Genomic DNA, 26,013 nt, shown 5'->3' with positions numbered 1-26,013 from the left:
GCAAGTGCCTGATTTCCAGTCAGATTTCCCAGCTGAGAAGGGCCCCTTCACTACATGAAGGCAGAATGACCAAGTGAGACCACTTGCCTGAAAGGCTCAACTATGCTTGGAAGCACTTGATCTACATTATCTAAAAAGGTTAAGAAATAAAATACTCATACTGTGCAGAGATAAAGGTGAGAAATCTCACTTGGTTTGTACTCCTCTTAGTTGTCTCAATTCTTTGGACTGTTTAACAGTTTTTCTTCTGTAAAGATCCTCAGAAGAAAAGGAACACATCCAAACACAGGATTTCATCCAGACTTTGATTATCTAAAATCATCTCAAAAGTGGATTTCCACAGTGCAAGGTTAACTGAAAAGGAGTGCTCAGTGTCCAGGCTGGAAGCAGAATGGTCCCAATAGGAATGCTCAGTTTTCCAAATCTAGAGAAACAACCTGGCCAATAATAAATCTGTAAATCTACTTCCAAACCTCTGGCCCTGCCACTGCTCACATTCCAGCCGTGGATACACAATGTAAATGAAGAAATTCAAACTGAAAAGCACCTTCTTTGTACCTAAAAGATCCGCTCCAACGTTTCCTATGTCAAAAATGGCGAAGAATGGGATGGTGACAAGATCCAACAACATGTTGTCCTAGTGTTTGGACAACAATTGGAAACCACTAGCTTCAAATCTGGTGGCTTTCCTTCATTGCTGGGATAAAGAAAGAGTTAAACCACAAGGTGCCCAAGGGGAAGCACACGGAAGGAACTGGGAAGACAAGAGGCTGTATTTTTTATTAAAAAGGAAAAATATGGGGAAAAGTGTTTTTTTCCTGTCCTGAACTTCCAAAACCTTGAAATAAAAATATTTTCCTTCTGCCTTCTGAGTCTAAATAAAAGTAAAACCAAACAAATAAAAACAAAGCCACAAAAATTCAGTCTTCTCTTGAGAAGATGCCAATGACTTCAGCAGATCCAGGATTTGATCCTAAAGGGAGCATATTCCTCCCCCACTCCATATGCATACTGAACACCAAGGCAGACATTGGAAGGGAGGAGAAGGCATGCTGTATTATTAAATGAAGGCAAACAAAATTCAAGGAGAACTCTCCATTAAACATCACAATAAACAAAACCATAGGTCTTGAGTATTTTTGTCTGGTTTATTTCATGCAGTGGGCTTAATGTGCAAGTTTAAATTGCTGGGGTTTAACGACGACAACAACAACAACAAAAGATCCATAGAGAAATTTTCTCCTCCCTTTGCACACACTCCAGCAAAATCAACAGTACCACCTACTCTCATAACTCACAACAACGATGGTCAGCAGGCACTCCTGCCTAAGCATCATTGCAAGGAGCATGAATGCTACCTCAGAAGCAAACACAGCAAAAACGCAAACCACTAGGACAAGTAATTACAAATCAGACAAGCCTGTCTAATTTGGGGAACATTACTCAATGAGCAGTGATGAACAGCCAGGAGCTGGTCATTTGGCGTCGTCTTTATCACAGCATGCAACTGGTTGTCATGACAACCCTGTCATCCTCCTTGCTGAACTGCTGAAGCAACCACATGCGTCTGGGGAGAGGAAGATTCTCAAAGAGGTCACAGGGGAATGTGCTGAAATGTGGGATTGAGAGGCACAGACATAACCAGACAAAATCTCTGCCAAGATGAATTGCCATTTTGATCAACTGTAACATTGAAATCAGAAAAGACTGACTTCTTAAAGCTCCCAAGGAAGCTTGTAGATACTTATTTTTTTTCATGTGATGTGATCTCTGTCCTGCTGTATAAATCATGAGTTACTACAGGCATACAGGGCATTCAAGCAGAGTTGACTAATCTTAAGGGAGAGAGAGAAAGGCAGACTTGTCAGCATTTAAGGATAAAAGCCATACCACTAAACCCACTTGTTTTGATGTACTGACGACTTCTCCCTTTCAACCAGCAAACCCCAAGCTGTTGACAAAGGACCAAAGTACCAGCACAAACCCCAAAGAAAACCAAGGGCAAGTGACTTCAAGAGAGAGGTTGAGAAGAACTATTGATGATAGCCCTGGAGGAATGCTCAGGGATGGTACTATCTGTCCATCTTACATGGAAGAATTTCAGGGTTCTGTGAGGTGTCTGCTCAGGGGCAATACAGCCTGAGGTTCAGAGGTGAAACAGTAAGAAATCTGCAGTTTCATTTACAAGAACTGATACCAACAGCAGTAGGAAAAAACACTGCAGGAAGATTGTGAGGAAGCTCTATGTGTTCCTTCCTGGAAAACGAGCTGAAAATAGGTAAGAACAAGAGGCTTGTTCACCAACCAAAAATACCCAGCCATGAAACAAGCAGAGACTGGTAAAGGAAGGAAGACCTGGACTGCTGCCTCAAGGGGGCTGCTGTGGTAGAAGCTGTGAACCAGGAACAAAGCCAGGCTCTGGGAAGACCCATCCCAACTGGAGATGGTTGGCTGCTTGGCCAGGTGAAGCAGTGGTGACAACATGAAATGGTAGACATAGAGGAAGAACCACCTCAGTAGTAGGGAAAGCACATTCCACACCTCTTTCACAGATTCTACTGTGCAATGAGATCTCCACCTCTTGATGAACATTAGGAGAGCTGGACAACTAAGAGGCTGTACTGGGTCTGGTTGGGATGAAGTTACATTTTCTTCATAGCAGCCTGTAACGTGCTGTGCTTTAGATTTGTGACCAAAATAAGTGTTGAGAACACATCAGTGGTTTACCTGTAGCTGAGCAGTGCTTGGAGTCAAGACACCTCCTTTTCACTCTGCCCTCAGCCAGAGACTCCACCACACCTCAGAAGACTTCTACCAGCTAATTTTCACAGAAGTCAGAGGAATTTACTACTGTGCTAGCAAATGAGTTACTCCTGCTTGTAAAATCTTTGCATGTGACCAGTATTAGTGGATTTCTTGCCTTTTTTTTTAATGCTTGTTCTCATTTCTTTCCACTAGATGGCAAAAGGTTTTACTTTAAAAATAGTCCAACATGCAGCAGAGTGTGTCTCTAACTTGGTCTAAAGCCACTGCGACCGTGCACTGTGGGATTACACCTCCAAAGACCTCCTCACCATGGAGGACTTTGAGCAACAAATAACTCACTCAGAGCAATATCTTCTTCCTCATTAGCACTGGAAACGGGCTTGTGAATTAGCTGCCAGGGCTAAACCAGCCCAGCAGCAATCTGCATCTGCTTTTCTGACTTCTTCCTTTGCCTTTTGCCACGAAGAGCAGGATCGCAGCATGTGATCTTGTGTTCTGGATTGGTACCCTATTTAGCTACTTTTTTTAGTGGTTTACAAGGTTGTAGAAGGAGGAGTCTGCTCTGGTCCAGTCTAAGGAAGAAAAACAAACTGGCCATCTCAGGCAAGGCACTGCTGGAGTCACCCAGCAAAGCCTGCACAGGTACTGTCATACCAGCAGCCACCCTGCACAGCATGCCCAGCAAAAGCAACAGGCACCTACTAATGAAAGTAGCCAGAGAAGAGTGAGCACTACTGAATACAGAACTGCCTGCTGTACTTCTTCAGTCATAAATGCACAGCAACAGCAGCCAACCACCTGGCAGAAAAGCAAGGAAAATCGCTTTGGCAGCAGCTCTGATTTTATGTATTTCTCTGCTAAAACAAAGAGCCTGATTCTCCTGTCCCCTCAAAACAAATTGATATGTTAGTGTCAAAACATCCACAAAAGAGACCATCAACAATTGCATTCAAGTTGCCAGTTGTTCAGCCTGGAGAACAGAAGATGCCTCCTTCCTGGGGGTGTTCAAGGACAGGTTGGATGAGGCCTCGAGCAGCCAAGTCTAGTTGAGAGGTGTCCCTACGCATGGCAGGGAGGTTGGAGTAGATGATCTCTAAGGTCCCTTCCAACCTAAGCCATTCTATGATAAGACTGCAGGGGTACCTTATAGCTATAGCTGCCTTCCAGTACCTGAAGGGGTCCTACAGGAAGGCTGCAGAGGGATTTTTCATAAGGGTGTCTAACAATAGGACAAGAGGGCATAGTTTCAAGCTAAGAGACAGTAGATTTAGACTGGATCTTAGGAAGAAGTTCTTCAGTACTAGGGTGGTGAGATTCCAGAATGAGTTGTCCAGGGAAGTGACGTATGCTCCCTCCCTAGAGGTATCCAACCTGGCCTTGAACGAGGCATTGAGCAGCCAAGTCTAGTTGAGAAGCATCCCTGTCCATGGCAGGGAGGCTGGAGCAAATGATCTCTGGGGTTCCTTCCAACCCAAGCCTTACCTGTGATTTCAGGTAAGGAACAAATATAATGTGGAATAATCATACAAACCAAAGAGATTCAGTCAATAAATACTGACACAAAAAGCAGTTCAACACAGATGTCCCTCTGACTTCAAGACACGAGATGCCTGAAGAGTGGGCAGAGACACTGTGCCAACGTACAGCATACAGCAGCAGGGTCACCTCAACAACCTCCAATCTCCACATAGGAACTGCTGCACCACAATGCCTTACTTCCAAGTAAAATTCTGCTTTACAAGCATCATTTGAGAGTTTAGTTGGGACTGACTGTAGACATAAGTGGGTCCTTAGACCTTCTGCTAGTAGATGGTGCTACTTAACTTGACACATGCCACAAAAGACAGATGGACAGCTCTTACTCCCTTAACTGCAACACACTTGCCTTCAAATCCTGATCCTAAAGAATAGTGACAGGCTTGGACTCTGCACTTTTTATCAGATTGTAAGAGCCTCAAGAGTTTAAATTTGGTGATGTTAGTGAATGTCTCTTTAATCTGAATGACTTAAGTAGTAAACTAGAGCATGAAAGGACACTTGACTAGTAGTTGCTATTTTCTTCTCCCTTTAGAACAGGAACTTCAGAAAAAAAAATTGCATAAAAAGCCAGGCACTAGGCAAAGGAGAATTTTCTTCATCTAAAACAGGATGAAGCTTACAGACTTCAGGAAAAAACAGTGTAGAGAAAAGAAGAATTAGACTTCTCTGGAGAACATACTGCATGATTATATTGATAGTCTGAAATTTTATAGCAATGCTCATTAGTGGGTTTTGTGCATGTGAGAGGCTAATTAAAAGGCAATGAAGTTGGCCATTGGCACAGAGATACAATTCAAATGGTGGCTTGACTAAAGCTGCTTTTCTTTGACAGCTTCATTTCCAGCCCTGTGCAAATGCATTAGGAAAACCTTTTTCTGAATTTAATGATTCAATGAAAACAGAACATAAAATTGAATTACAATGGAGTTACTCTATGAAATTAAATGTTGTGCTTCAAGGAAAAGCAAAACCTGCAAGAACAGCCATTTCCCATCTCCGATGCAAGCTCTGCTCATCCCTCAGTCCACAGCACAGCAGAGCCGCTGGACCATCGTGAAAATAACTTTATCTTCACACCAACCTTGAGAGGCAGGAGAGTGCCAGCCTCATTTTAAACACAGGTAGGCAGAGGTAGGAGGAGAGGTCTGGAATTACGCCCAGAGTCTGCATGCTCCCTGCGATCTGTGCAGGCTCCATGCCCCCAAACACCAACCACAAGACGAAGGTACACAGAGACCATCCATCATTCTCCAGCGTGTCCCCATGTCAGACTCCTCTTTGGTCCCACATGAAGGGCTGCTCTTCCTGATGGGACAAAAAAGTAATTTCTGCCCCATTCTACCCAATTTAGTCAGTTTAGAACTATCAGCACAAGCCAGAAGGTTACTTTTAACTTTCTATATAATGAATTACTTTGCCACTTTAAGGCAAATGTGCACTAGAGAAAAAATGACTGCTCCTTCTTTTCCCAACTATATATAAGGTGAAGAGTTAATGTTTCCCCACCTCCAAATTCATTTTATATTGCTGCAGTACTGAAGAGAAGGAAGAAGTCACTATGGTGAAAATCCACTCTTCTCATTAGAGGCCCATAAGCATGAAATATTGCACAAGCAGAGGAGGAATTTGCCCTCAGCATCTACAGCTGGCCTGCAAAGAAAGATGAGGGAGAAGCTCAGGCACATCAGACTGTGCTGAAATCCCACAAGATGTGAGCTCAGCTCCACTTCCCAGCCTTCAAGCTTTGAGACATTAAAAAACAAAACAAAAAGAAACAAAAAAACCCCAAATAACCAAACAGAGGCCCCCCTCAAAACAACATCATCATAAAACAACACAAACCAAACCCAAAACAATCAACACCAGTCTTTAACCTTTTCGAAAGCAACCTTGCCTCAGCTGAACTAAGTCTTCTGCACAATGCATAAAGCCATGTATGAAGCACAATGTACAGAATCTACAACAGGAGAGCTGCTCCAGCCCCCTGATCATCTTCAAAAGCATCCATCTAATATTAGAAATTATTATAATTTGAAATCTTATATCTGCTCTGTGGCACTCCAGCACCACAATTCTCTGTTTATTTCTCCATGGAGGTGGATTTCTACACATAATTGATGCTAAAATCATAAATCCAGGGTTAGGGTTACAGAAATGGTCTCTCTGACATAACCACTAACAAGACAACTCTACAACTACCTGAAAGGATAATACTGAGAGGTTGGTGCTGGTCTCTTCTCACAGGTAATTAGTGACAGAACAAGAGGGAATGGCCTCAAGCTGCACCAGGGTAGGTTGAGGCTAGACATTAGGAATTTTTTTTCCACTGAAAGAGTGGTCAAGCATTGGAACAAACTGCCCAGGGAGGTGGTTGAGTCACCATCACTGGAGGTGTTTAAAGGTCCTTTAGACATGGTGCTTAGCAATATGGTTTAGTGGTGAACTTGGCAGAGTAGGGTTAATGGTTGGACTTGATGATGCCAAATGGTTCTGACTCTAAGAGTTAGAAGCACATTCAGGAAAGTAAGTGTGTCATCAATCATCCTGGTAAAGCTAACTTAGCAAACAGCAGCCAGAAACAAACCTAACACATAACAACTGGAGTTCTGCATTAGAGAAGCATTTGATAGGGCTTCATTCTTACAGTTCTGCAGAACCACAACAGAATTTCACTGGCAATTAACACCACCTTCAATTCCAAGGATATTAGCAAAATAGCCACTTGTGTTGAAAACCCGAGGACAAACTCTCCACCTGAGGACACGCTCTCCTTAAATTTGCATATCCCCAGAATCCAACCACTTCCAAAGTTTCCTTTATTGTGAAACCTGAGCTGGAGTCTACCTCAAAACACCTGCTTTGTAAGAAAGTAAAGATGCCACTGCAGAATAAAACAATATACAAAAGATCTCCAGTACCTGATGTACCACAAGCCATCGAGATCTATTAGCACTAGAGCAAAGACAGGGCTGATTGTCACCTCAAGTTGTCACAAACAGTAGAACAAGAGATGGGCAAGCAACAGCATGGCCCTTCTTTGGTGAAAATGCTGCAATTTGTGGACATGCCAAAGGGCTGCAGGCAGGCTTGGAACACAGGGAAACCAGAATTACACAGGATGGGAAGATTTCCATTTCCAGATTTGTATTTACCTTTGCTGCTGTGCAAGAAAACAAGACTGCAGATAGGTCCTACAGAATTAGGACGCATGGTTTCAAGAGTGCTTTTTCTAATGCAGAGCCTTCACTTCTCAGTTTCCTTCACCACAGAGATGTCCATCTCCTGGATTTTATTAATTTCTTAAAGTTCCTTTACTGTTATTCTGCTAATCTGCTACTAAAGGCAACTAATTACCTTTGGCTGCTTTGGAAGGATCAAGGTCACTGAGTTCTTTGAAAAAAAGTTGCTAAAGTTATCTACTGAGAACTAAGATCAAGACAAAAGTCCTTATGTCTACAGCTTTAATAGAGAGTTGAACTATCACAGACTAGTGAGTTCACTTTCACGTGTCCCTTTATAAAAACAGATGTAGCAGAACTAAAAAAAAAGACCAAGACAGATAAAATTGCTTCTGCAGGCAGAGACATTGAATTCAGCAGGATGTTTTGAGTTTGCAAAACAAATGACAGGGAGGAGGGAAGGATGTCACAGAAATCTCTAAAAACATGAATGGTAGGGAAGAAGGCAAGAATGGAAAGGAAATGATCACTCACTGTTATTTACTGCTTTCTGTAATAGAAAAGCAGTGGGCACCTAATGAAATTATTGGAGAGCAATTTTATAACAAAGGGAAGTACTTTTTCATACAACAGATAATTAAATTATGGAACTCATGGTCACAGGATATTGTGGATGCCAGAAATACAAATGAGACCAAAAATGATTAAACAGACTCATGTTAGAAAAGTCTACCAAGAGCAATTAAAGAAAATAACATGAATGGCCTATCAAGTCTCAAAGCCCTAAAATCACCAAATGCTGAAAGTTAACAGGATAGCCCCATTTTGGGGTTTCTCTTCTTCCTCCAGTAACTTTCTGCTATTGACCACTGTCAGAGGCACCCCATAAAGAACTGCATGCTGGCTGGATATGGCCATTCTTCCAGGCTGCTGTACTACCTGGTGACATACAAAATGGAACTATAACCTCTGTAACTCTTGTAAAAGTGAGCTCTAGCCTCCTGTCAGCATCTTCATTTGCACTGGAAATAGGGGAATTAACAAAATTATTGAAAGACTTTGATAGAAGTAAGCACAACAACTATAAAGGGCCAGATTAGAAAGCCACATCTGAAATGAGAACACTCAAACTGATATATAGAAGCCTCTTGTAAGGCAGATATATATATATATGGAGAGAGATAGATATAGATACATAGATAGACATAGATACATAGATAGATATAGATATATTCCCAGAAGGAACATAAGTACAAAGGTACACAGTTTTCTACCCCAATACACACAATACCCTCATATGACAACAGGAGTTATGGGACTGAATATTATCCTTACAGATTTGGAACCTCTAATTATATATTAATACGTGTCTAAAATTAAGATGTTATTACTTTTACACTAAATTGTGCGGAGCCATCTAATACCTAAAAATTTCTCTATAGGCAAATACATCTGTCTGGCTTAAATATCTTTGTGAATCAAGAAAGGGAAATGTATTCCAACCACCACAAAGTGCAGTAACTAACTAAAAGCAGATCTCAGGGAGTGATTACTGCAGAGCTGACTGCTCTTGAGAGGTAATTAACACCACTTAAAGTACAGGCTTGTACACGTGTCAATTATTACAGTTCAAAAGAGCTCTCTGTCAGTAAATGTTTACAGTCTTGCTTCCCTTATATTATTTGCATTCCAGAAAAATGCAGAAATAGAAAGGAGAGATGACAGCAATATACTGGATGTGAGATGCTAGTTGAAGTTCAGTTTCTGCACTGGTAACGAATCCTCAGTGAATCCTGCCACCTTCTGAAAACAGAATTAGCCCAGGTAAAGGATTGTGGCCAGCACAACAGACAAGCTTGATATAGCATCTGTAGAGTGATAAACCAAATGAAACATAGCTAAGTTAAAATAACCTGATCTGGTGGCCTTTTGCAGTAACATTACCAGAAGGAGAAAACAAAGAGTTTGCTCTCTCTTCCGAACTTTTGACTACCACCTTACCCAACACACAATAACAAATCACATCCCACTGCCCAATGAGACAGGAGATTTGTTCATCATTGCAGAATTCAAGCTGCAAGGCTCATTACTTTCAAAAAGCTTACTTTTAAACCACTGGAGAAATGAAATGCCACTCTGGTGAGCTAACACTTGTTTGCAGCATTTTGGGCAGAATTATTTACAACTTTGTATTGTATCATGTGCTATCTGGTACTTTTTAACTTTGCCTGAACCAGCTTTTTCTGACATAGGATCACTTTCCTGACCCAGCCAAATTGATTGATTTAAGGCTGGCAAAATGAACAACAACAACAACAACAACAAAATGTCCAAGATATTAGTCAACATTCTGTGACACATCCCAATCAAATACTGGTTAATAAACCACCTCACATTTCTAACCTCTAAAACCTCACTCAGTACATGAGAAGTTGCTTTACTTTGGACTTTAGGAAACAACTAGGGGTACTGCTCTTATATTATTCAGACAGACTTTTTTTCCCCTTTTGACTGCAAGGAAAATAAAGCAGTCCCAAGGGAGAAATTTGTGATGTGTGAAGGAGAAACTGAAAGTCCTGTTCATAAAGTATTTTAAACCTACATAAAAAAAAACCTTCAAGCTCTATGGATCACAAGTCTAATACATCACTTGTCAGTTCACTACTAAAATGATGAGCATTTAGAAAGGTAACTTTACAGTATGAACTGCACACTGTACACTCCAAAACTTGCCAGATACAGGCTGATCTTCCACTGAACAGGATTTTTATTAACAGGTAACTGCATCCAGAGCTAAGTGGCACTGGTAAGCAGAGCTATACATAAGCAAACCAGACAAGAAGTGTTACTTACAGTTACTAGATGCTCCTGGATAGTTCAGCACGTACTGATCTGCTACCAGCATCGTTTAACTTTGCCACATACATGTCCCAACAGCTTCATATTCTCCTTCTGTGTGGCATCTCCAACTCAAATATGGCAAAAGGCACAGCTATGTTTAAACAGGCACTTACTTAATTAGTCTAATGAGGAACAGTGCTTCAACTGCCGCTAGAAGAAACAGAGGAAACACCACACTGACCATCTAAGTGCCTGTGTTTTCTGATCAGCCAGGAAAAAACGAGAGGTATGGCTACACAGGAATTACAGCAGCATGTGCAGACAGTGCTTTCTCTAGTGAATTGATTCCAGCTTGCAAGACATTGATGTATTTTCTGACTGACTCTGCTCAGGAGACAAGCTTTTAAAACAGTACTTCCAGCCCACAAGCCACAATCACATCAAGATTTAATCAGCTCAACTTTGGTCCCTCGCTCTGCAAATCAGCCCCTGGAAATGTAGTTATGTTGTTGTTTCTTTCTCTCCTTAGCTGCCTATATAAACACAAAAAGGAAAGGCTTATAAAAACAAATGGCAAAGCTCCACTCTTTGAAAGCAAAATTCTTCTTCAGGCTGCAAACCTGCGACTCCCTGAAGGTGCATTGCAGCAATGGTAGGAATTGATTTAGTGAAAGGCTTCTATTAGCGAGAGCACTGCTCTCATCCCAGAGTCCCTCCCCTTGCTATAATCAATAATTAAAGCAAAGCCAAGAATCATGGCAGCCAAAATGACCAGGGTAACCTGACTGTCTCTTTCTTGTGGAGTAGAAGTAAAATTAAATTAAATTCTGCATGGAAATGTAGTTCTAATTTAAAAATTAATTTGGCTGGTCTGAGTTGTGCCATTTGGCTTTCATTTTACGAAGGGGAGGAGGGATGGGCTCCTTTCTTCCTTACTGAAAACTTCTCAGGGTCAGGAAAGAGCCAAAAATCCACTTCTAAAAAGTAAAAGAAGCCAAACCCTTGTATCTAGAGCATTTTATCAGTTACATGCAAAAGAGGCATGCTCTGCAGAGCTACAACTCTTACTTGAATATCATCACAGTGCTACTGTGCTCTCAGTGCACTGGGTTAATAACTGAGGAAGTGATTCATATTTAAACTCAATTCAAAAGCAAGTAAAACTAGAATCAGGGGAAAAATAATTCAGTTAATACTGAATGATGTCCCTGCTTAGGCAAAAAATAGTTTAATTAAGAAACAGTTTCATGACTAGTTCTGAGAAGTATTACTTGGAGGTTTCTGTTTGAAATTTGTATTAGGTAACAAATCAACCCAGTGTATCAAATGATGTACATATAAAATGACCAGCATAACAAATAGTGCTTGAAAACAACCCCTGTAACACAACATCATATAGAAATGGCTAAAAATGCCCCAGAGACATTATAAGCAGGCACCAAAATAAAATGTTTTAGATTTGGGGTTGCCTTCTTCCTCTCCCCCTGAGGATTTCTCAGCCCTGAGCTCTCATGGATAAATCTGCCGTGCGAAGCGAAGGACACGGGCTGCTGGCTCCAGAAATCCAGATCTCAGACTCTACAAGAAACCCACTTAATGTCATTACCTTGAGCTCTGTGGCATCCTGATGTTGGACATTTACAACCTTATGCTGAATACCCCGGGGCTCCATACATCTCACAATGAAGCAATTGAGTCGTAATGGCAAATGTTTGTGCTTTCACGGGATTGCTTAAGAAAGGCTTCACGTCCCTTGAGGCAGGGACCATACATCCACTCTCAAGTGAGGACTGGAGTTCAGAGAAAGGTCTCTGCAGCATGCCAAAAGCCATCATACAAGATCTCTCCTGGCCCACTGAGACGGCTCAGTACTGTCTGGAATATACCCACCTTTTCCTTGATGCAGCAGCAAAGAACTCAAGGCTGCCTGCAGCACCATTGTGTCCACATCTCAGTGGTACATGCCATAGGTTTCTGTCTCATACCACAGCTTGCCATAGTGGAGTTGTGACCCAAGGGACCCAGTTCAGTCAATCCTATGTCATTAATTCAATCACAGAATTATTCAGTTTGGAAAAGACCCCTGGGATCATCAAGTCCAACCATTGACTCTACTCTACAAGGTTCACCCTTAAACCATATCCCCAATCACCACATCTGAACAACCTTTAAACACATCCAGGGTTGGTGACTCAACCACCTCCCTGGGCAGCCTATTCCAAGGAGCTGAATTAAATTTAAATCAGTTCAGGTTGTCTTGTGTGAGAGTTAAGGACATGAGAAACCAGTGCACTGAGTGACTGGAGTCTAAGAGAGCCACTAGCTTGGGGAGATGAAAAGAAATACCTACAGGTGCAAACATAGCAGGCAGGAACTCCAGGGGAATAGAGATCTGTGTCCCTCAATGCACAGATATCTCTTGCTACCAGGGCTTTAATCTAATCCTGCACTAGGATCTGATTTTCTCTTTGCAGTAATTCAATATCAAGTAGTTTTCACCCACAGCTCTCCTATTTTTGCCAGCTTTAAGTTTTCAGAACTTCACGAAATAAAATTTCAGCCTCAAGAGCAGATTCCCCAATACTCACTTCTGCTGCTTTACCCTCAGTCTTAGTCTATCCTACTTACTCATGCTGTCTCTGTGCTAGTCCTGTTTGCCTAACCCTTGCTTGCTTCCAGCTCTTGCTTATTCCAGCTGCCACTCAGTCTGTGCCAAATTCTGATTTAGTTCCATAGCTGCAGTTACTCTCCTTTTGCTTCCCTTTCCAGTGGGCTCGTTCCCCAACAAGCCACCAGGTCATGCTCCCACCTTCCACTCTTTCCTGCTTTCCTCCCCACTCCATAATTCTTGTTCACTGAGAGCCAGCAGCGAGAGACAAGTTCACCACCGCAGCTAGGGCCTGATGCTTGGTATCACTGTAGATACTTAAGAGAAATGACCACAGTGGCACAGGCTTTGGGTTTCTACTCTGCAGGGGATTTAGCTACAAAGAGGCAGGGATGACTTTGGAGCATGAAATCACCCAAACTGTACTAGCCATCCCCAGCCTTGCACACCTGGGTGGGTTACTGCTACCCCAGCAACTGTGAGAGCCTTCAGAAGCTCAGGAGCCACAAGAGACATCCTGCTGAGTGACAAAACCATTTCTCTACCACACCGTCCTGCAGCTGAGATGCAGGAGCACAGAAGATGACAAACAAGCACCTAACCAGGCTGCAAAGAGCTCTGGAGCATACAGAATCCACTCAGCAGAATATATTCAAGTTCTCTGCTTGCCTTAGCAAGCAGAAGGCCAAAGGTTAAGAGTCCTCCCAAAGCTAGCACAGGTTTCTCCTTCCCCAGAGATTTCTACACCCATTTCAAAACATCCATCAGGTGGACTGGAATTTGGCCTGAGTTCTATGCAGCATTGAGAAGTGCTGAGGCAGAGGTTTACTGGATCAATTTTGGTTGTAATTTGTCAGTACTTGCACAGCTTTATGAACTAAGAATTCTGTTGGTTTGGGTTTTCTTAAGGAGGGGCAGTTAGTCTGATACTAGTGGAATGTGGCTTTTCTTCTGTGCAACTTTCTGCCTTACCAACCCTCTGAAAGACCTATCAGGATCCTGGCTTCCTCCTCACCATTACCTTCTCAGGTTTCTCTTCTGTATTTTGTTTTCCCTTCCTCTTTGCTTGGTCCTGCATCTGACTGGACCTGAACCTTTCCGTGGTCTCAGGAGAGACCTGTGAAGACATATAATCCTAGGCAGAAAAGAGCTTTTTCAGGAAGACTCATTGACCCTCAGAGATAACAAGAGGGACCCATAATTACACCTGCCCCTCCCTGAAACAATAGAAACTTGAAAAGCTTCTAAAAAGAGTTTGCCAAATGAAGCACCAGACATGATTAACTTGTTCATCACTCCTGAAACTCGAGTTTTCCTTGCAGATTCTTTGCTACAACAAGCCCTGCACCAAAAGACACATCCTAATATCTCATAATGTCACACATCAATGCAAACTGCACTATGAAGTCTGGGGAAACTTGTGCTACTTTGAAAACTCTGTGAACTGCTCTACAGCTTCCACTCAGGTAGAAGGACAATGCAGGTATTCGCTCTCCTGTGTTGCCTCCATTCCTGTTGTCACCATTCACTTTGCCATGCCAGTGCTCCCCACACTGCAGCAGCCAGGTCTGCAGGCATTTGTTTGCTCCACAACTAGGTATTTATATTTTATATATATATATATATACACACATATATATATATATATCTATCTTACTGAGGAGAAAAGAGTTATTTTGAAAACACTCAAAACACACCACACTCATACAAAGCACCACTCTGATTTTGTCCAGGTGGAGAGAGGTGATTCTGCCACTTTACTGCTCTGGTGAGACCTCACCTGGAGTACTGTGTCCAGCTCTGGAGCCCTTAGAAGGGCTGGATTGTTCAGCCTGGAGAAGAGAAGGCTTCAGAGAGACCTAGTAGCAGCCTTCTGGTACCTGAAGGGGGCTCCAGGAAAGCTGCAGAAGGACTGTTTGCAAAGGCCTGCAGTGATAGGACAAGGGACAGTGGTTTGAAATTAGAGGAGAGTAGATTTAGGTTAACTTTAGGAAGAAGTTCTTTACTATGAGGGGAGTGGAACACTGAACAGCTTGCTCAGGGAGGTAGTAAAGGCCCCATCCCTGGACATATTCAAGGTCAGGCTTTACAAGGTTCTGAGTAACCTAACGTAGTGGAGGATGTCCCTGCTCACTACAGGGGGGTTGGACTAGATGACCTTTGGAGGTCCCTTCAGCCCAAGCCAGTCTATGATTCTATGAGCTTTGCTACACTTAACAAGGAAATTGTCCCTGAAAAGACAGCAGACAAGAAATTAAATACCAAGGGCAAAAGAAACCAGATTGTTGAACTCTCATCAAGTGGCCAGAAGCTCAGCTGGAGTAATGTCAAAATGAATGAAACTACATCAGGTAGGGCAGGGCCACATTTGACACTATTTTAGCTGAAGCACTGAGCTAGGCACAGCAATGGTTTGAAGTCAAAACACAGCTACCAGAAGGCACCTGTCTTTAAAACTCCATCTCCTCCAACCCCAGAGCATGCAGGGAGAGATGACAGAGCTGTTTGGAAAGAATATGACAAACAGCGCTCGAGCTTTAGGCTCAATACAGCAGTGATTAACCAAAGAGTGATTTTGAAACCACCACCAGGCCACAATTTTGTTTCTGCAGGGCAGGGTGAATGTTGCAGTTTCTGTCCAGCTTGTTAATTCCGTTATGAGCATTACTTCATGTGTGTCCCACTTAGCCTGCAGTTGCTCCTCCAGAACATAAGTCCTAGTGCTTGCCTCCTATCTACTGCCTGCCTTGGACACCATTAGCGACCCTCAAGGGACACCAGGCAGGCAGCTGAATCAAGCTGTCCCTAGGGAGGAAAATTTACAGATCTGATAAAATAGAGAGTCTTGCATCTGCAAAAAGACAACACCCTGGACCAGTACAGGCTGGGGACTCACCTGCTGGAGAGCAGCATAGGGAAAAGGGACCTGGGGGTCCTGGTGAACAGAAGGATGACCATGAGCCAGCAATATGTCCTTGTGGCCAAGAAGGCAAATGGCATCCTGGGCTGTGTTAGAAGTGGTGTGTAGTAGTTCAAGGTTCTCCTCCCCCCCTACTCTGCCCTGGTGAGACTGCATTTAGAATATTATGTCCAGTCTGGGCCCCTCAGGTCAAAATGAACTTCAGGGAACTGCTTGAGAGAGTCCAATGCAGAGCTACAAAGATGCTGAAGGGAGTGGAACATCTCCCTTATGAGGGAAGGCTGAGGGAGCTGGGGCTCTGTAGCTTGGAGAAGAGGAGGCTGAGAGGTGACCTCATTCAGATTTATAAAGATGAGAAGGGCAGTATCAGGAGGATGGAGCTCTGCTCAGTGATGTCCAATGACAGGACAAGGGGCAATGGGTGCAAGCTGGAGCAGAGGAGGTTCCACGTGAACATAAGGGAAAACAGAGTCCTGGAACAGGCTTTCTAGAGATGTTGTGGAGTCTCCTTCTATGAGGCATTGCTGCATGACCTACTCTAGGTGATAGTGCTCCGGCAGGAGGGTTGGACTGGATGATTTTTTGAGGTCTCTTCAAGTCCCTAACATTCTGTGATTCTGTGATTATTTCTTTTTTGGCAAACAGTTAAATATGAAACTGCAACTATGACCATACAGCGCCTCCTGGAAAACCTCTACTGTGGTCCCAAATTTTTGGTAATTGCAGAGTTTGGGAGAGGATGCTAATCACTACTGCACAAAACATCTATCCTCCCATTCCTGAATTTAAACATGTTCATTCACTTTTGCATCCCTATTTTTGTTAACTATCCCAATTCAAAAGTATCCTGATCAATGGTCTTTACCCTGGAAGCTTCGAGTTTTGAGTCAGACCACTCATGCAAGCACTCAAGTCATGGATTTAGGTAGTTCCACTGGGAACCAGAGGGTAAGAACAACCTGACTGCCCAAACACAGCAAGCAGCCTCTCTGTGCAAGCGATAACAGCAGCATGTACTCAAGAGAGTCAGTTTTCAAGCTCAATTTACTGTCAAGCTCAATTTCTTTTATGGTCTTCAACCAGTAGACCCTGACTGCTGATCATTCCTGTGAACACTGTGTAACCATAGGGCCTGTTAGGTTTTATTTCTTTTAAACTGGCTTACTTTCTCTGCTCTAAAATCCTATCACAAGGGTAGCTAAAAGGAAGGTAAGCATGCAGCTGGTTCCTCCACACACAGAACATCTCCTACACAAGGATGTACACAGCAAGAGTCATCTTTCCTATTCCATAAGCAGTCAGCAAATGGTCAAGTCGGAGACCATGAAGCATGCACTGTTCTTGATATGTGGTTACCAGTAAGGTGCAGGATTCAAACACTCAGCTCAACATTAAAAGTTGACAGGCCATCAGGATGATCAGCAGGTGTGAACTAGAGCCTCTTCTGCCAAACAATTTGAATGTTTACCCAGAACTCAGCCCACAAGGCCAGTTGTATCCTGGGCTGCATCAAAAGTCACGTGGCCAGCAGGTCAAGAGAGGTGATTCTGCCACTCTGCTCTGGTGAGACCTCACCTGGAGTGCTGTGTCCAGCTATAAGGCCCCCAGCACAGGAAGGACATGGACCTGATGGACTGGGTCCAGAGGAAGGCCACAAAGATGAGTGCTGGAGCACCTCTCCTATGAAGACAGGCTGAAAGAATTGGGGCTGTTCAACCTAGAGTAAAGAAGGTTCTGGTGAGACCTTATAGCTACATTTCAGTATCTGAAGGGCACCTACAGGAAGGCTGGGGAAGGACTGTTTAGAAGGGCTTGTAGTGATAGGACAAGGGGTAATGGTTTGAAACTGGAGCAGGGGAGATTTAGGTTGGACATCAGGAGGAAGTTCTGCAGCATGACAGTGGGGAACTACTAGAACAGGTTGCCCAGGGATGTGGTTGAGGCCCCATCCCTGCAGACATTCAAGATCAGAGTTAATGTTTCCCACGGCATCCTGATCTAGTGGATGTGTCCCTGCTCACTGCAGATGCCCTCTGACCCAATGTAATCTGTGAAACTCTACAATTGTACAGCGAGGAAATATTTTTTCTTTAGTATCATAGTAGTTGTGTTTATCCACAGTGTAATTGAAAGTATTTCTGCTCCCATAAATCTTTTACCATCCTCAGGAACACAGAAAGCACCTTCTGTAGTAAATAACATACTTGCTGTCTGTATCAGACAGGTGCTGTGAAGGAAAAATGGTGCTTTTAAGAGGACACCCATTTTAATTCTGTCAAAGATGCTGGTTCAAATCAGGGGCAGAGCTGACCATTGGTATGAACCCTTCTGACTAGTTCATGATTTGCTGTAATTTTCATTATATTAGAGGATTACTCAACCCAGACACACAGTTATTTCAGAATATCAGTTTCTATTTACAAGTCACAATCCTGGTGCCCAAGGACCAGTCTCCTCACTGTCATTTCTGCACTGGGTTATTTGTAATCAGCTATTAAATGGCCCTCCCAGATTTGCTCAGGGACCAGCAGCAGACTGCAATTTGGTACATGGCAGTTGCATACAGCAGTGGCACTGCCCAAAAAAAAAAGGGCACTTGTACTCTTGATGCCTCTTTTAATGGCACTTTCAACCCTGGGTGGAAACAAGCTGCTGTGCAAGCCACAGGCTGAGGAGCTGGAGGGAGCTGCTGCCTCTGTGCAGTCCCCAGAACACTGAAGGCAGCAAGTAGGGCAAGTGTTTCAAGGGTAAGAAAATTTGTGTCTCTCCAACATCAACTATCTCACCTCTGGAATAGGCTGCCCAGGGAGGCTGTGGATGCCTCCTCCATGGGGGTGTTCAAGGCCAGGTTGAATGAGGCCTTGAGCGACCAAGTCTGGTTGGGAAGTGTCCCTGCCCATGGCAGAGAGATTGGAGTAGGTGATCTCTAAGGTACTTTCCAACCTAAGCCTTTCTGGGACTCTCTTTAGAGTCCAGAGAAATAATATTAACTCAACCAGCAATTTTAGTAAACTGAAGCCTTTTTCATTTTGCACATGGAGAGATGACTCCATGAAAAGTTTCTCTCTGAACAACAAAGGTTTGTTACGTATCAAAAAGTTCAGAAGATCCATTATACGTCACATAGTGGGGATTTCTGGTTGGGATTTAAAAAAAAACCCCAAAACTATATACTAAAATAAAAACCACTATTGAGATAGTCATGCATGCCTGACATGGAATGCAGCTGTGTGTTTGGAACATGGTGACCTCCAGAGAGTATATAATCTCTGCATCAAAATAATGAAATCACTTAAAATAGAAACAATAGATAATGAACTTCTTTAACCTCATGTCAACATCAAGAATTGCATTGCCTCCCCTTTTTGACAAAGCTGTACCTTTATACAGAATCACAGAATTGTTAGGGTTGGAAGGGACTTCAAGGATCATCCAGTTCCAACCCCCCTGGCAAGGGCAGGGACACCTCACACTACATCAGGTTGCTCACAGCCACATCCAGCCTGGCCTTAAAAACCTCCAGGGATGAGGCTTCCACCACCTCCCTGGGCAACCTGTTCCAGTGTCTCACCACCCTCATGGGGAAGAAATTCTTCCTAACATCCAATATAAATCTACCCATTTCTATTTTTGTTCCATTCCCCCCAGTCCTATCACTCCCTGACACCCTAAAAAGTCCCTCCCCAGCTTTCTTGTAGCCCCCTTCAGATGCTGGAAGGCCACAATAAGGTCTCCTTGGAGCCATCTCTTCTCCAGACTGATTAGTCCCAACTCTCTCAGTCTGTCCTCGTAGGAGGGGTGCTCCAGCCCTCTGATCATCCTCGTGGCCCTTCTCTGGATACGCTTCAGCACTGGCTTGGATATAAAAACTTGCTCAAGGCCATTAATTAGAATAAAAGAGATCACAAGAGTTTTAAAAAGAATGCAAAAATAATGTTGTAAATCACAGCAGAGCCGGTGCAGAAGTCATTATAACTGTTCAAATAATTAATGAGCCCAGGTTTCCAAACCAGGAAATGCCATGGTTTCAAGTTTCTGAGTTACTGTACCTAAGTGCTGCACAAAGAAAATAAAATGTGGAAATTAACTGAGCCAAGGCTTAGGAGGACTCTTATAAAAATAAAAGAACACCATGAAAAGACTTGGGCAGAGGGTGGACACTCATAAAAGATTCAATTAGAAAAGTCAAACCCTCTGTTGAGCCAAAAAAAAAAAAATATCATTGCAGAGAAAGTTTCTTTGTTGTGTGTGGAGATTTACCTATCATTTAGCATCTCTAGAGAATCATGTACTGCTCACAACATGCACCCATTGATTAGTGAAGAGCAATCATTTATAAATTAGCAAAAAGTTCACTTGGCGTATTTTTAGTAACCTATCCACAGCACCCACTGGTGCTTGTAAAGCTGCTAGGATCAAGTTGGAGGCTGCCAAGCGTTCCCAAGTGGACAAAAAGCTGCACTGGAAGCTCCGTGCTTGTGTTTTGATGCAAGTCACCTCCTCACAGAGAGCAGCACTGAATCACCTCTCTCCTTCCAGCCACCAGCTGAGAGGAGTTAAGTGAAGCATGTCCAGAAGAGTGGCCACAAGCAGCCTTTCCTTGCCTACCTGTTTCGTCGGGCGAGCTCAGCGAGGCGCTGTCCTGGGACAGTGTAGTCCAGCTGGAGTCCTCATCGCTTGGGGCCAGGTTTTGAATCCTATGGAGGGCACAATCTGTTTTGGCCCCAGTTTTTGGGTGGTCTTTCTTAGTCTCTGGGCTTGATGACACTGTGGCAACTTGGCCATCCTCTGGGCTCGACAGTATGTTTTGTTTCCGGGGCAGGACGTCCCCATTGACAATAACAGTAGAAGCCTGGCTGTTGCTTTGTGCAGATTTATCTTCCATGGCAACAAAACTCTGCTCTAGCTCTCTAGCAGATGTCTCTAGATCCGCATAGTAATTCAGGAAGCTCTTGGTCCTCCTTGGCTGTGAGGGCAATATTTCACAGCCAGAGGAATCCTGTGGGATCGGCTCTTTGCCTTCAAACTTCTCAGAAGTTACGTTTATGCCCGCAGTGGTACTGAGGTTTTTGTTGGGATCCTGCTGTCCCTGCTCAGCCGCTTTCCTGAGCTGGTTTTCTCCATTCTTCACCAGCTTTATATTTGCAGAGCTGTTGCCCAGAAGGGGCTGTGCCGCCGGGTCGGAAAGCCCCATGGCGGTCTGGATGTTAGTCAGGGCGTATTTTTTCCTGCATTTTGGGGGAGTGCTGTTCTTGGTCTCCGTGTGCCTGATCTCTGCATTCAGCAGCTCGTTGTGAGAGGAGCGCAGGTTGAGGGTGTTGGGTGGGGTGGCAGGGCTGTTGCGGTTCACAACGTCCGTCGTGCTGCTGCTGGCCATAAACACTGCCAGGGCGTCCACGCCGGAATCGACTGCAAAAGCAAGAGAGACACTCATGGAACTCCTTCAGTACACACAAGATTTTAACAGGGCTTCTGGTAAAGAGATGCAGCACTTGACATAATTGGTTTACAGTAGGAAAATTACCACAACCTAAGTGGGTAAGAGAACAGACAAAAAGCTTAGCTTATTAAATAAGGAAAACCAGAAGCACTAAAAAAACATAGAGATCACCAGGACCATGAAGCTGAGAAAAAGCAAAATGCTTGACCCGATACAAGGCAGTTTTTGGGCAGGTTTTTCGTATCTGATTCTGTTGCAGGTGGGCTTGTGGGAAGGAAAGGTATCCTTTGCAAATGCCTGGAAGTCCAGAAGTCATCCTTTCATTTCAGTATTTCATCTCTACCTCTGAAGAGGAGGGGAAAAACTCAACCACTTAGCACCAGGAAGTAGAAAACTTGAGAAATGTCTAAGCTGCTCCTTTTTCATTTAGGGTGGAACTCAAGCACTGATCATTTTAAGACAATTGCCTGCTGCCCTTAATATTTGCATTTTCTCTGTTCTTCATCTTTCTATTTCCCCCCTGCCACTTTCTGTTTTGGAGGTGGGAAGCAGAGGGCCAGAAGGCAAGGTATATTTCACAAAGGTGAAACAAAGCAGGGGGGGAACCCTTGACAGAATATCCTGCTCTAATTCAATCGAGTTTAAAAAGAGTGCTGTGCTCCAGAGATGAAGATGACTCACTTTCAGTTCACAAAGTTCAAATTTAAGGGTACACCCACACATCCTAGGGCAGAGTTCACCCTTTCCAGTATTAAATAAAACCACTCTTTTGTCTACTTGCAGACAAGTTTCTGATTTTTGCTAGCCAGGGGCACAGCTCATTTTTTGGGGGTAGGAAAAAAAAAAGTTTATTGAGGGAACAGATTTCTAGACCATTAAAAGTGATCAAAAATATTTTTTTTTAAATATAATTTGTTCCTGCACTATTTATGGCTCCCACTAATCTGCATAAATGCTCCATGAACACCTTAATTTACATACTGCAGTAGTTACTGTTGTTTGACACCTGGCAACCAAATTAGAGGCCAATTAATAAATCACTCCCATCTGCCACAGCATGAAACACCCTTTCTGTTGTTCCTAATTCTCAGATACCACTGACTGCTTATATTGCACATAAAAATGTGTCTGGGGCTTCTCCAGCAATGCAAAGCTGTAATTTGAGCTAGCTGATGACAGCTGATTGCAGCTGAGTCGGGCTGCATCCTTGTGTATTTGATATATGAGCAAAGTGACTGCTGTACAGATTTACAAGAGATTGACTATATGGGGTTTAAAAAAAAACATATACATAAACACAGAGTGACAAGGAGCACTTCAAAATGTTACCTAAATGCACACACAGTTGATGGAGTTGCTGCATCTTTGATGTGCTGTTAAAGCTGCACACTTGTAACCATCACTGGTTCATTTCAAACCAAGCAGAGGAGCATGCTCTGCTCCTTGAATCATCTACCTAGAACAACTTCCACAACTCGTTCAAAACAGGAGTTTAAACTAAATGTGACAAATTTGCCTCTCTGCCATTTCCTTCAAGTCCCAGCCAGTTGGTCCAGACCAACTACAAGTTTAAGACTGATCACCCCACCCACGCTGTGCAAAACCCATCAGTTTAGGTAACAACTAACAAATATCCTACAGACAACTGGAGCTTTAGTCACAAACCACTTCTAGAACACAGCCACTGCATCATTTAAAGGGACTTTATAAATTCACTTCTCATATAAATCCATCAATAATTGTTGCTTTCTGCATCTTGCCTAAATCCAACCAAGTCTAATGTGAGGAAGGTCACATTTGATCTTGCATAATGCTACCAAAGCACACGTTTTAATTTGAAACTACAAAATGGGTTGTGTTTATGCACTGCCTGCCTTATATCTTTGTTGAATCAGTTAAAACTCTGATTGAAATCTGGAAGTCACATAAATTAATAGTGCAGGATAAATTTGCCCCACTGCCTGGCCTTTAAATCTTATGGATTATGACCTGTACAACACATGAATTTCACTAGATTGTATTTTACTTCATGCTTTAGCAAATTAAAACAAGCTTTCCCCCTCCCCCTCATCAATAAATACAAACTGCCACAATCTGGAACAAGACTGAAATTTATTCTTCTTCTTTGTTACAAATGAGCAGCTTCCTGCAATGTTTGCCACTATTTTTACTGCTTAACAAACTTCTTAGAAATTAATCTTCCTCCAAAAATGTTTAAGTATCTGTCTGCCAGACCATCTTTAGCCAGTCTCCTGCTGTCAGCACTTCACTTATCAAAAATATTGTTAGAATACATACACAGAAACACTGAAACAAAATGTATTGCATTTTATTCATCTGCTTATTAAAGTTTCCCCATGGGTTTATGATGAATATTGATACATTGAGCAATGACTGAGCCAAAGCCTCCAAAATTCCAAGCAGTGTTTGTAAGTTGGGTGCTATGCTGGGGCTGATGTATGATTGTAAGTGGAAAAACGTCAAAACAACCCTTTCACTAGACACCACCTCCCTCCTTATCCCCTTTCAAATGATCCATTGACCAAGTCATCACAATTAAATAATCAATGGACATGTAAATAGTACCATAAGGTGTGCAGGGAGAGGAGCAGGCTGTCCTCTCAAAGGACAGGTGCTTGCTTGTTGGCCATCACCCTGCACTCTCAGCCAGGCTTTGGGATATGCACAGGCAGCATCTCTCCACCCTCCTCAGAAACAGATAAAAAGGTAGCAAAAAGGGAAGCAATGGAAGAGGCAAAAAGAGAGTACGAAGGGAAGAGCAGGTCTTGCGTCTCAAGGGCAGAAGCTACTACCAGACCAGGACTAACTTAAGTGCTGGGAAACTTCTGAATTCAAAGAAATGCTGACCCCCTCCCAGACTGCACAATAGAACAGCATAAGGAAGAAGAGTGACAGTCTGTGTTCCCTCCTTTGTACTGGACATGGTGACACTTGAAAGGCATCACTTCTGCCACAGGAAGCACATCCCAGCTTTCTAATTAAAATCTCCTAGGAAGTGAAACTTTCTCCTGTGCCTATAATTTGAAGACCAAAATTCTAATCACCTGTGCCAGGAGTCCCCCTCCGGAGGCAGACTGTGTTCCTTCACCCTGCTTGGGCAGCTCCTCATGCTGCATGGCCACCCCCAGAGACAATGCTACTGGCACAGAGCACTCTTTTTTTTCAACTCCTCTGTCTTCCACTGAAAAGTGAACACTAATAAACCAGCAGACCAGGAATCACTGAGCTCACATATTTACTCTTTCCCATAAGTAAGGCACTGGAACAGGTTGCCCAGAAAGACTTGTGGGGGTTCCAAGCCTGGAACTCTTCAAAGCCAGGTTTGATGGGGCCTTGAGCAACCTGGTCTAGTAGGAGGTGTCCCTGCCCATGGCATGGGGTTGGAACTAGGTGGTCCTTTCCAACACAAACCATTCTAAGATAATATATCTCAGCTAAAATATGGAAGTTTTTAAGGCCTGGCTGGCTGGGTCTCTGAGCAACCTGATGTAGAGTGAAGTGTCCCTGCCTATGGCAGGTTGATCTTTGAGGTCCCTTCCAACCCTGACAATTCTGTGATTCTGTGAAAAATAGGTCAACACTAGTAAGCTGTGAGTAAAAATAATGTATGTAAGAAAAAAAAAAATTGGACTCTGGTGAAAAACTAAGAATAAATTAGGGTGTTCTCACTAGTGAGAACAGTAACATTAGTAGTGCTTAAGGACAGTTCATTAAGTAGATCTGTCACAGCAACTCATTAATGTTTTAGCTTGCTTATTCTATAACAAATCTGTCTCAACTGCATACTTCTAACATCTAGAAACAAGCCTACAGATACAGATTGATTCACTTTCACCACTCTACCAGGTTTAACATACAGCAGTCCCAGTTGTCTAAGATGACCATAACAACACAAGTAACACTATTACTTGCATGGCTTTTACTGAGGCTTTCCAATCCTCACATAAAGCTAACAGAGCTGGAAGGAGGAGAGAGAAAACATCATTGCAAACAGAAAACACTGCATGACCAACTTGGGTTTTACTTCTAATCATTCTATGGTCTATTGGAAGAGTTTTTTTAAAAAGCTGAATTGAGAGTTCATTCAAAAAGGCTCTGTTAAAAAGAAAATGAAGTGCTTGCTCTTTTTCATGTATAAATGCAAAATGAAAGTGAAGTATGGGCCTGGAAAGACGAAGGAGGAAAGGAAGAAGAAAGTTTCACATATTTGCATAGCAGAATCTTTTAAAGGGCATCTGACCTGGAAGTACTTCTGACATGGCTCACGGGGCGTCAGCAATGCATCAGGAAATAGATTATAATTTGAAATCTGAAAAGAGGGATCATTGAAGAATTAAAACCAAAGGAAAACACAAAATAAAAATACCACATTTAAGAAGCTCCTACGAGACGTTAAGCATTCTAAACAAACCTCAGAATGTAACAGCAGGGGTCTTCTGAGCTTTCAGTGATATCTGAGAGTCATTAAAGGCTAGTCTGCAGCAATGAGAACAAGGCATTAAAAACACTTATGACATTTTCCTTAATGTAAATTTTTTCTAGCAGCACAGGTTCAACAGTATTCTCCAGTTCTGGTCAACAGACTGTAGCAAAAATGTCATGACATCAGAAAATCTGGTTTGTTTTTTTTGCCATCTATTACCCAGCTACAGCTTACCGAGGAAAGTACAGCAGTGTTGGTAAAAGGAAGCACAGCAGT

The 26,013-nt window shown here is 43.0% G+C and overlaps 1 protein-coding gene across 7 annotated transcripts in view; it reads right to left on the bottom strand.

Moving 5' to 3' along the window:
• APBB2 (amyloid beta precursor protein binding family B member 2) overlaps positions 1–25,573 on the bottom strand; it is a 107,741-nt gene extending 82,168 nt beyond the window's left edge. For all 7 annotated transcript variants that reach the window (XM_054382861.1, XM_054382859.1, XM_054382864.1 and 4 more), the window contains exons 1-2: positions 25,555–25,573; positions 20,462–21,262 (exon numbers count right to left, since the gene is read on the bottom strand). In XM_054382861.1, the coding sequence (XP_054238836.1) occupies positions 20,462–21,262; positions 25,555–25,573 (820 nt within the window). The remainder of the gene's footprint in view (positions 1–20,461; positions 21,263–25,554) is intronic.
• Positions 25,574–26,013: the final 440 nt, after the last annotated feature.

Source organism: Indicator indicator, chromosome 8, assembly GCF_027791375.1.
Source record: "Indicator indicator isolate 239-I01 chromosome 8, UM_Iind_1.1, whole genome shotgun sequence".
Classification (NCBI taxonomy): Eukaryota; Metazoa; Chordata; class Aves; order Piciformes; family Indicatoridae; genus Indicator; species Indicator indicator.
This window is presented reverse-complemented; position numbering and strand designations above follow the sequence as displayed.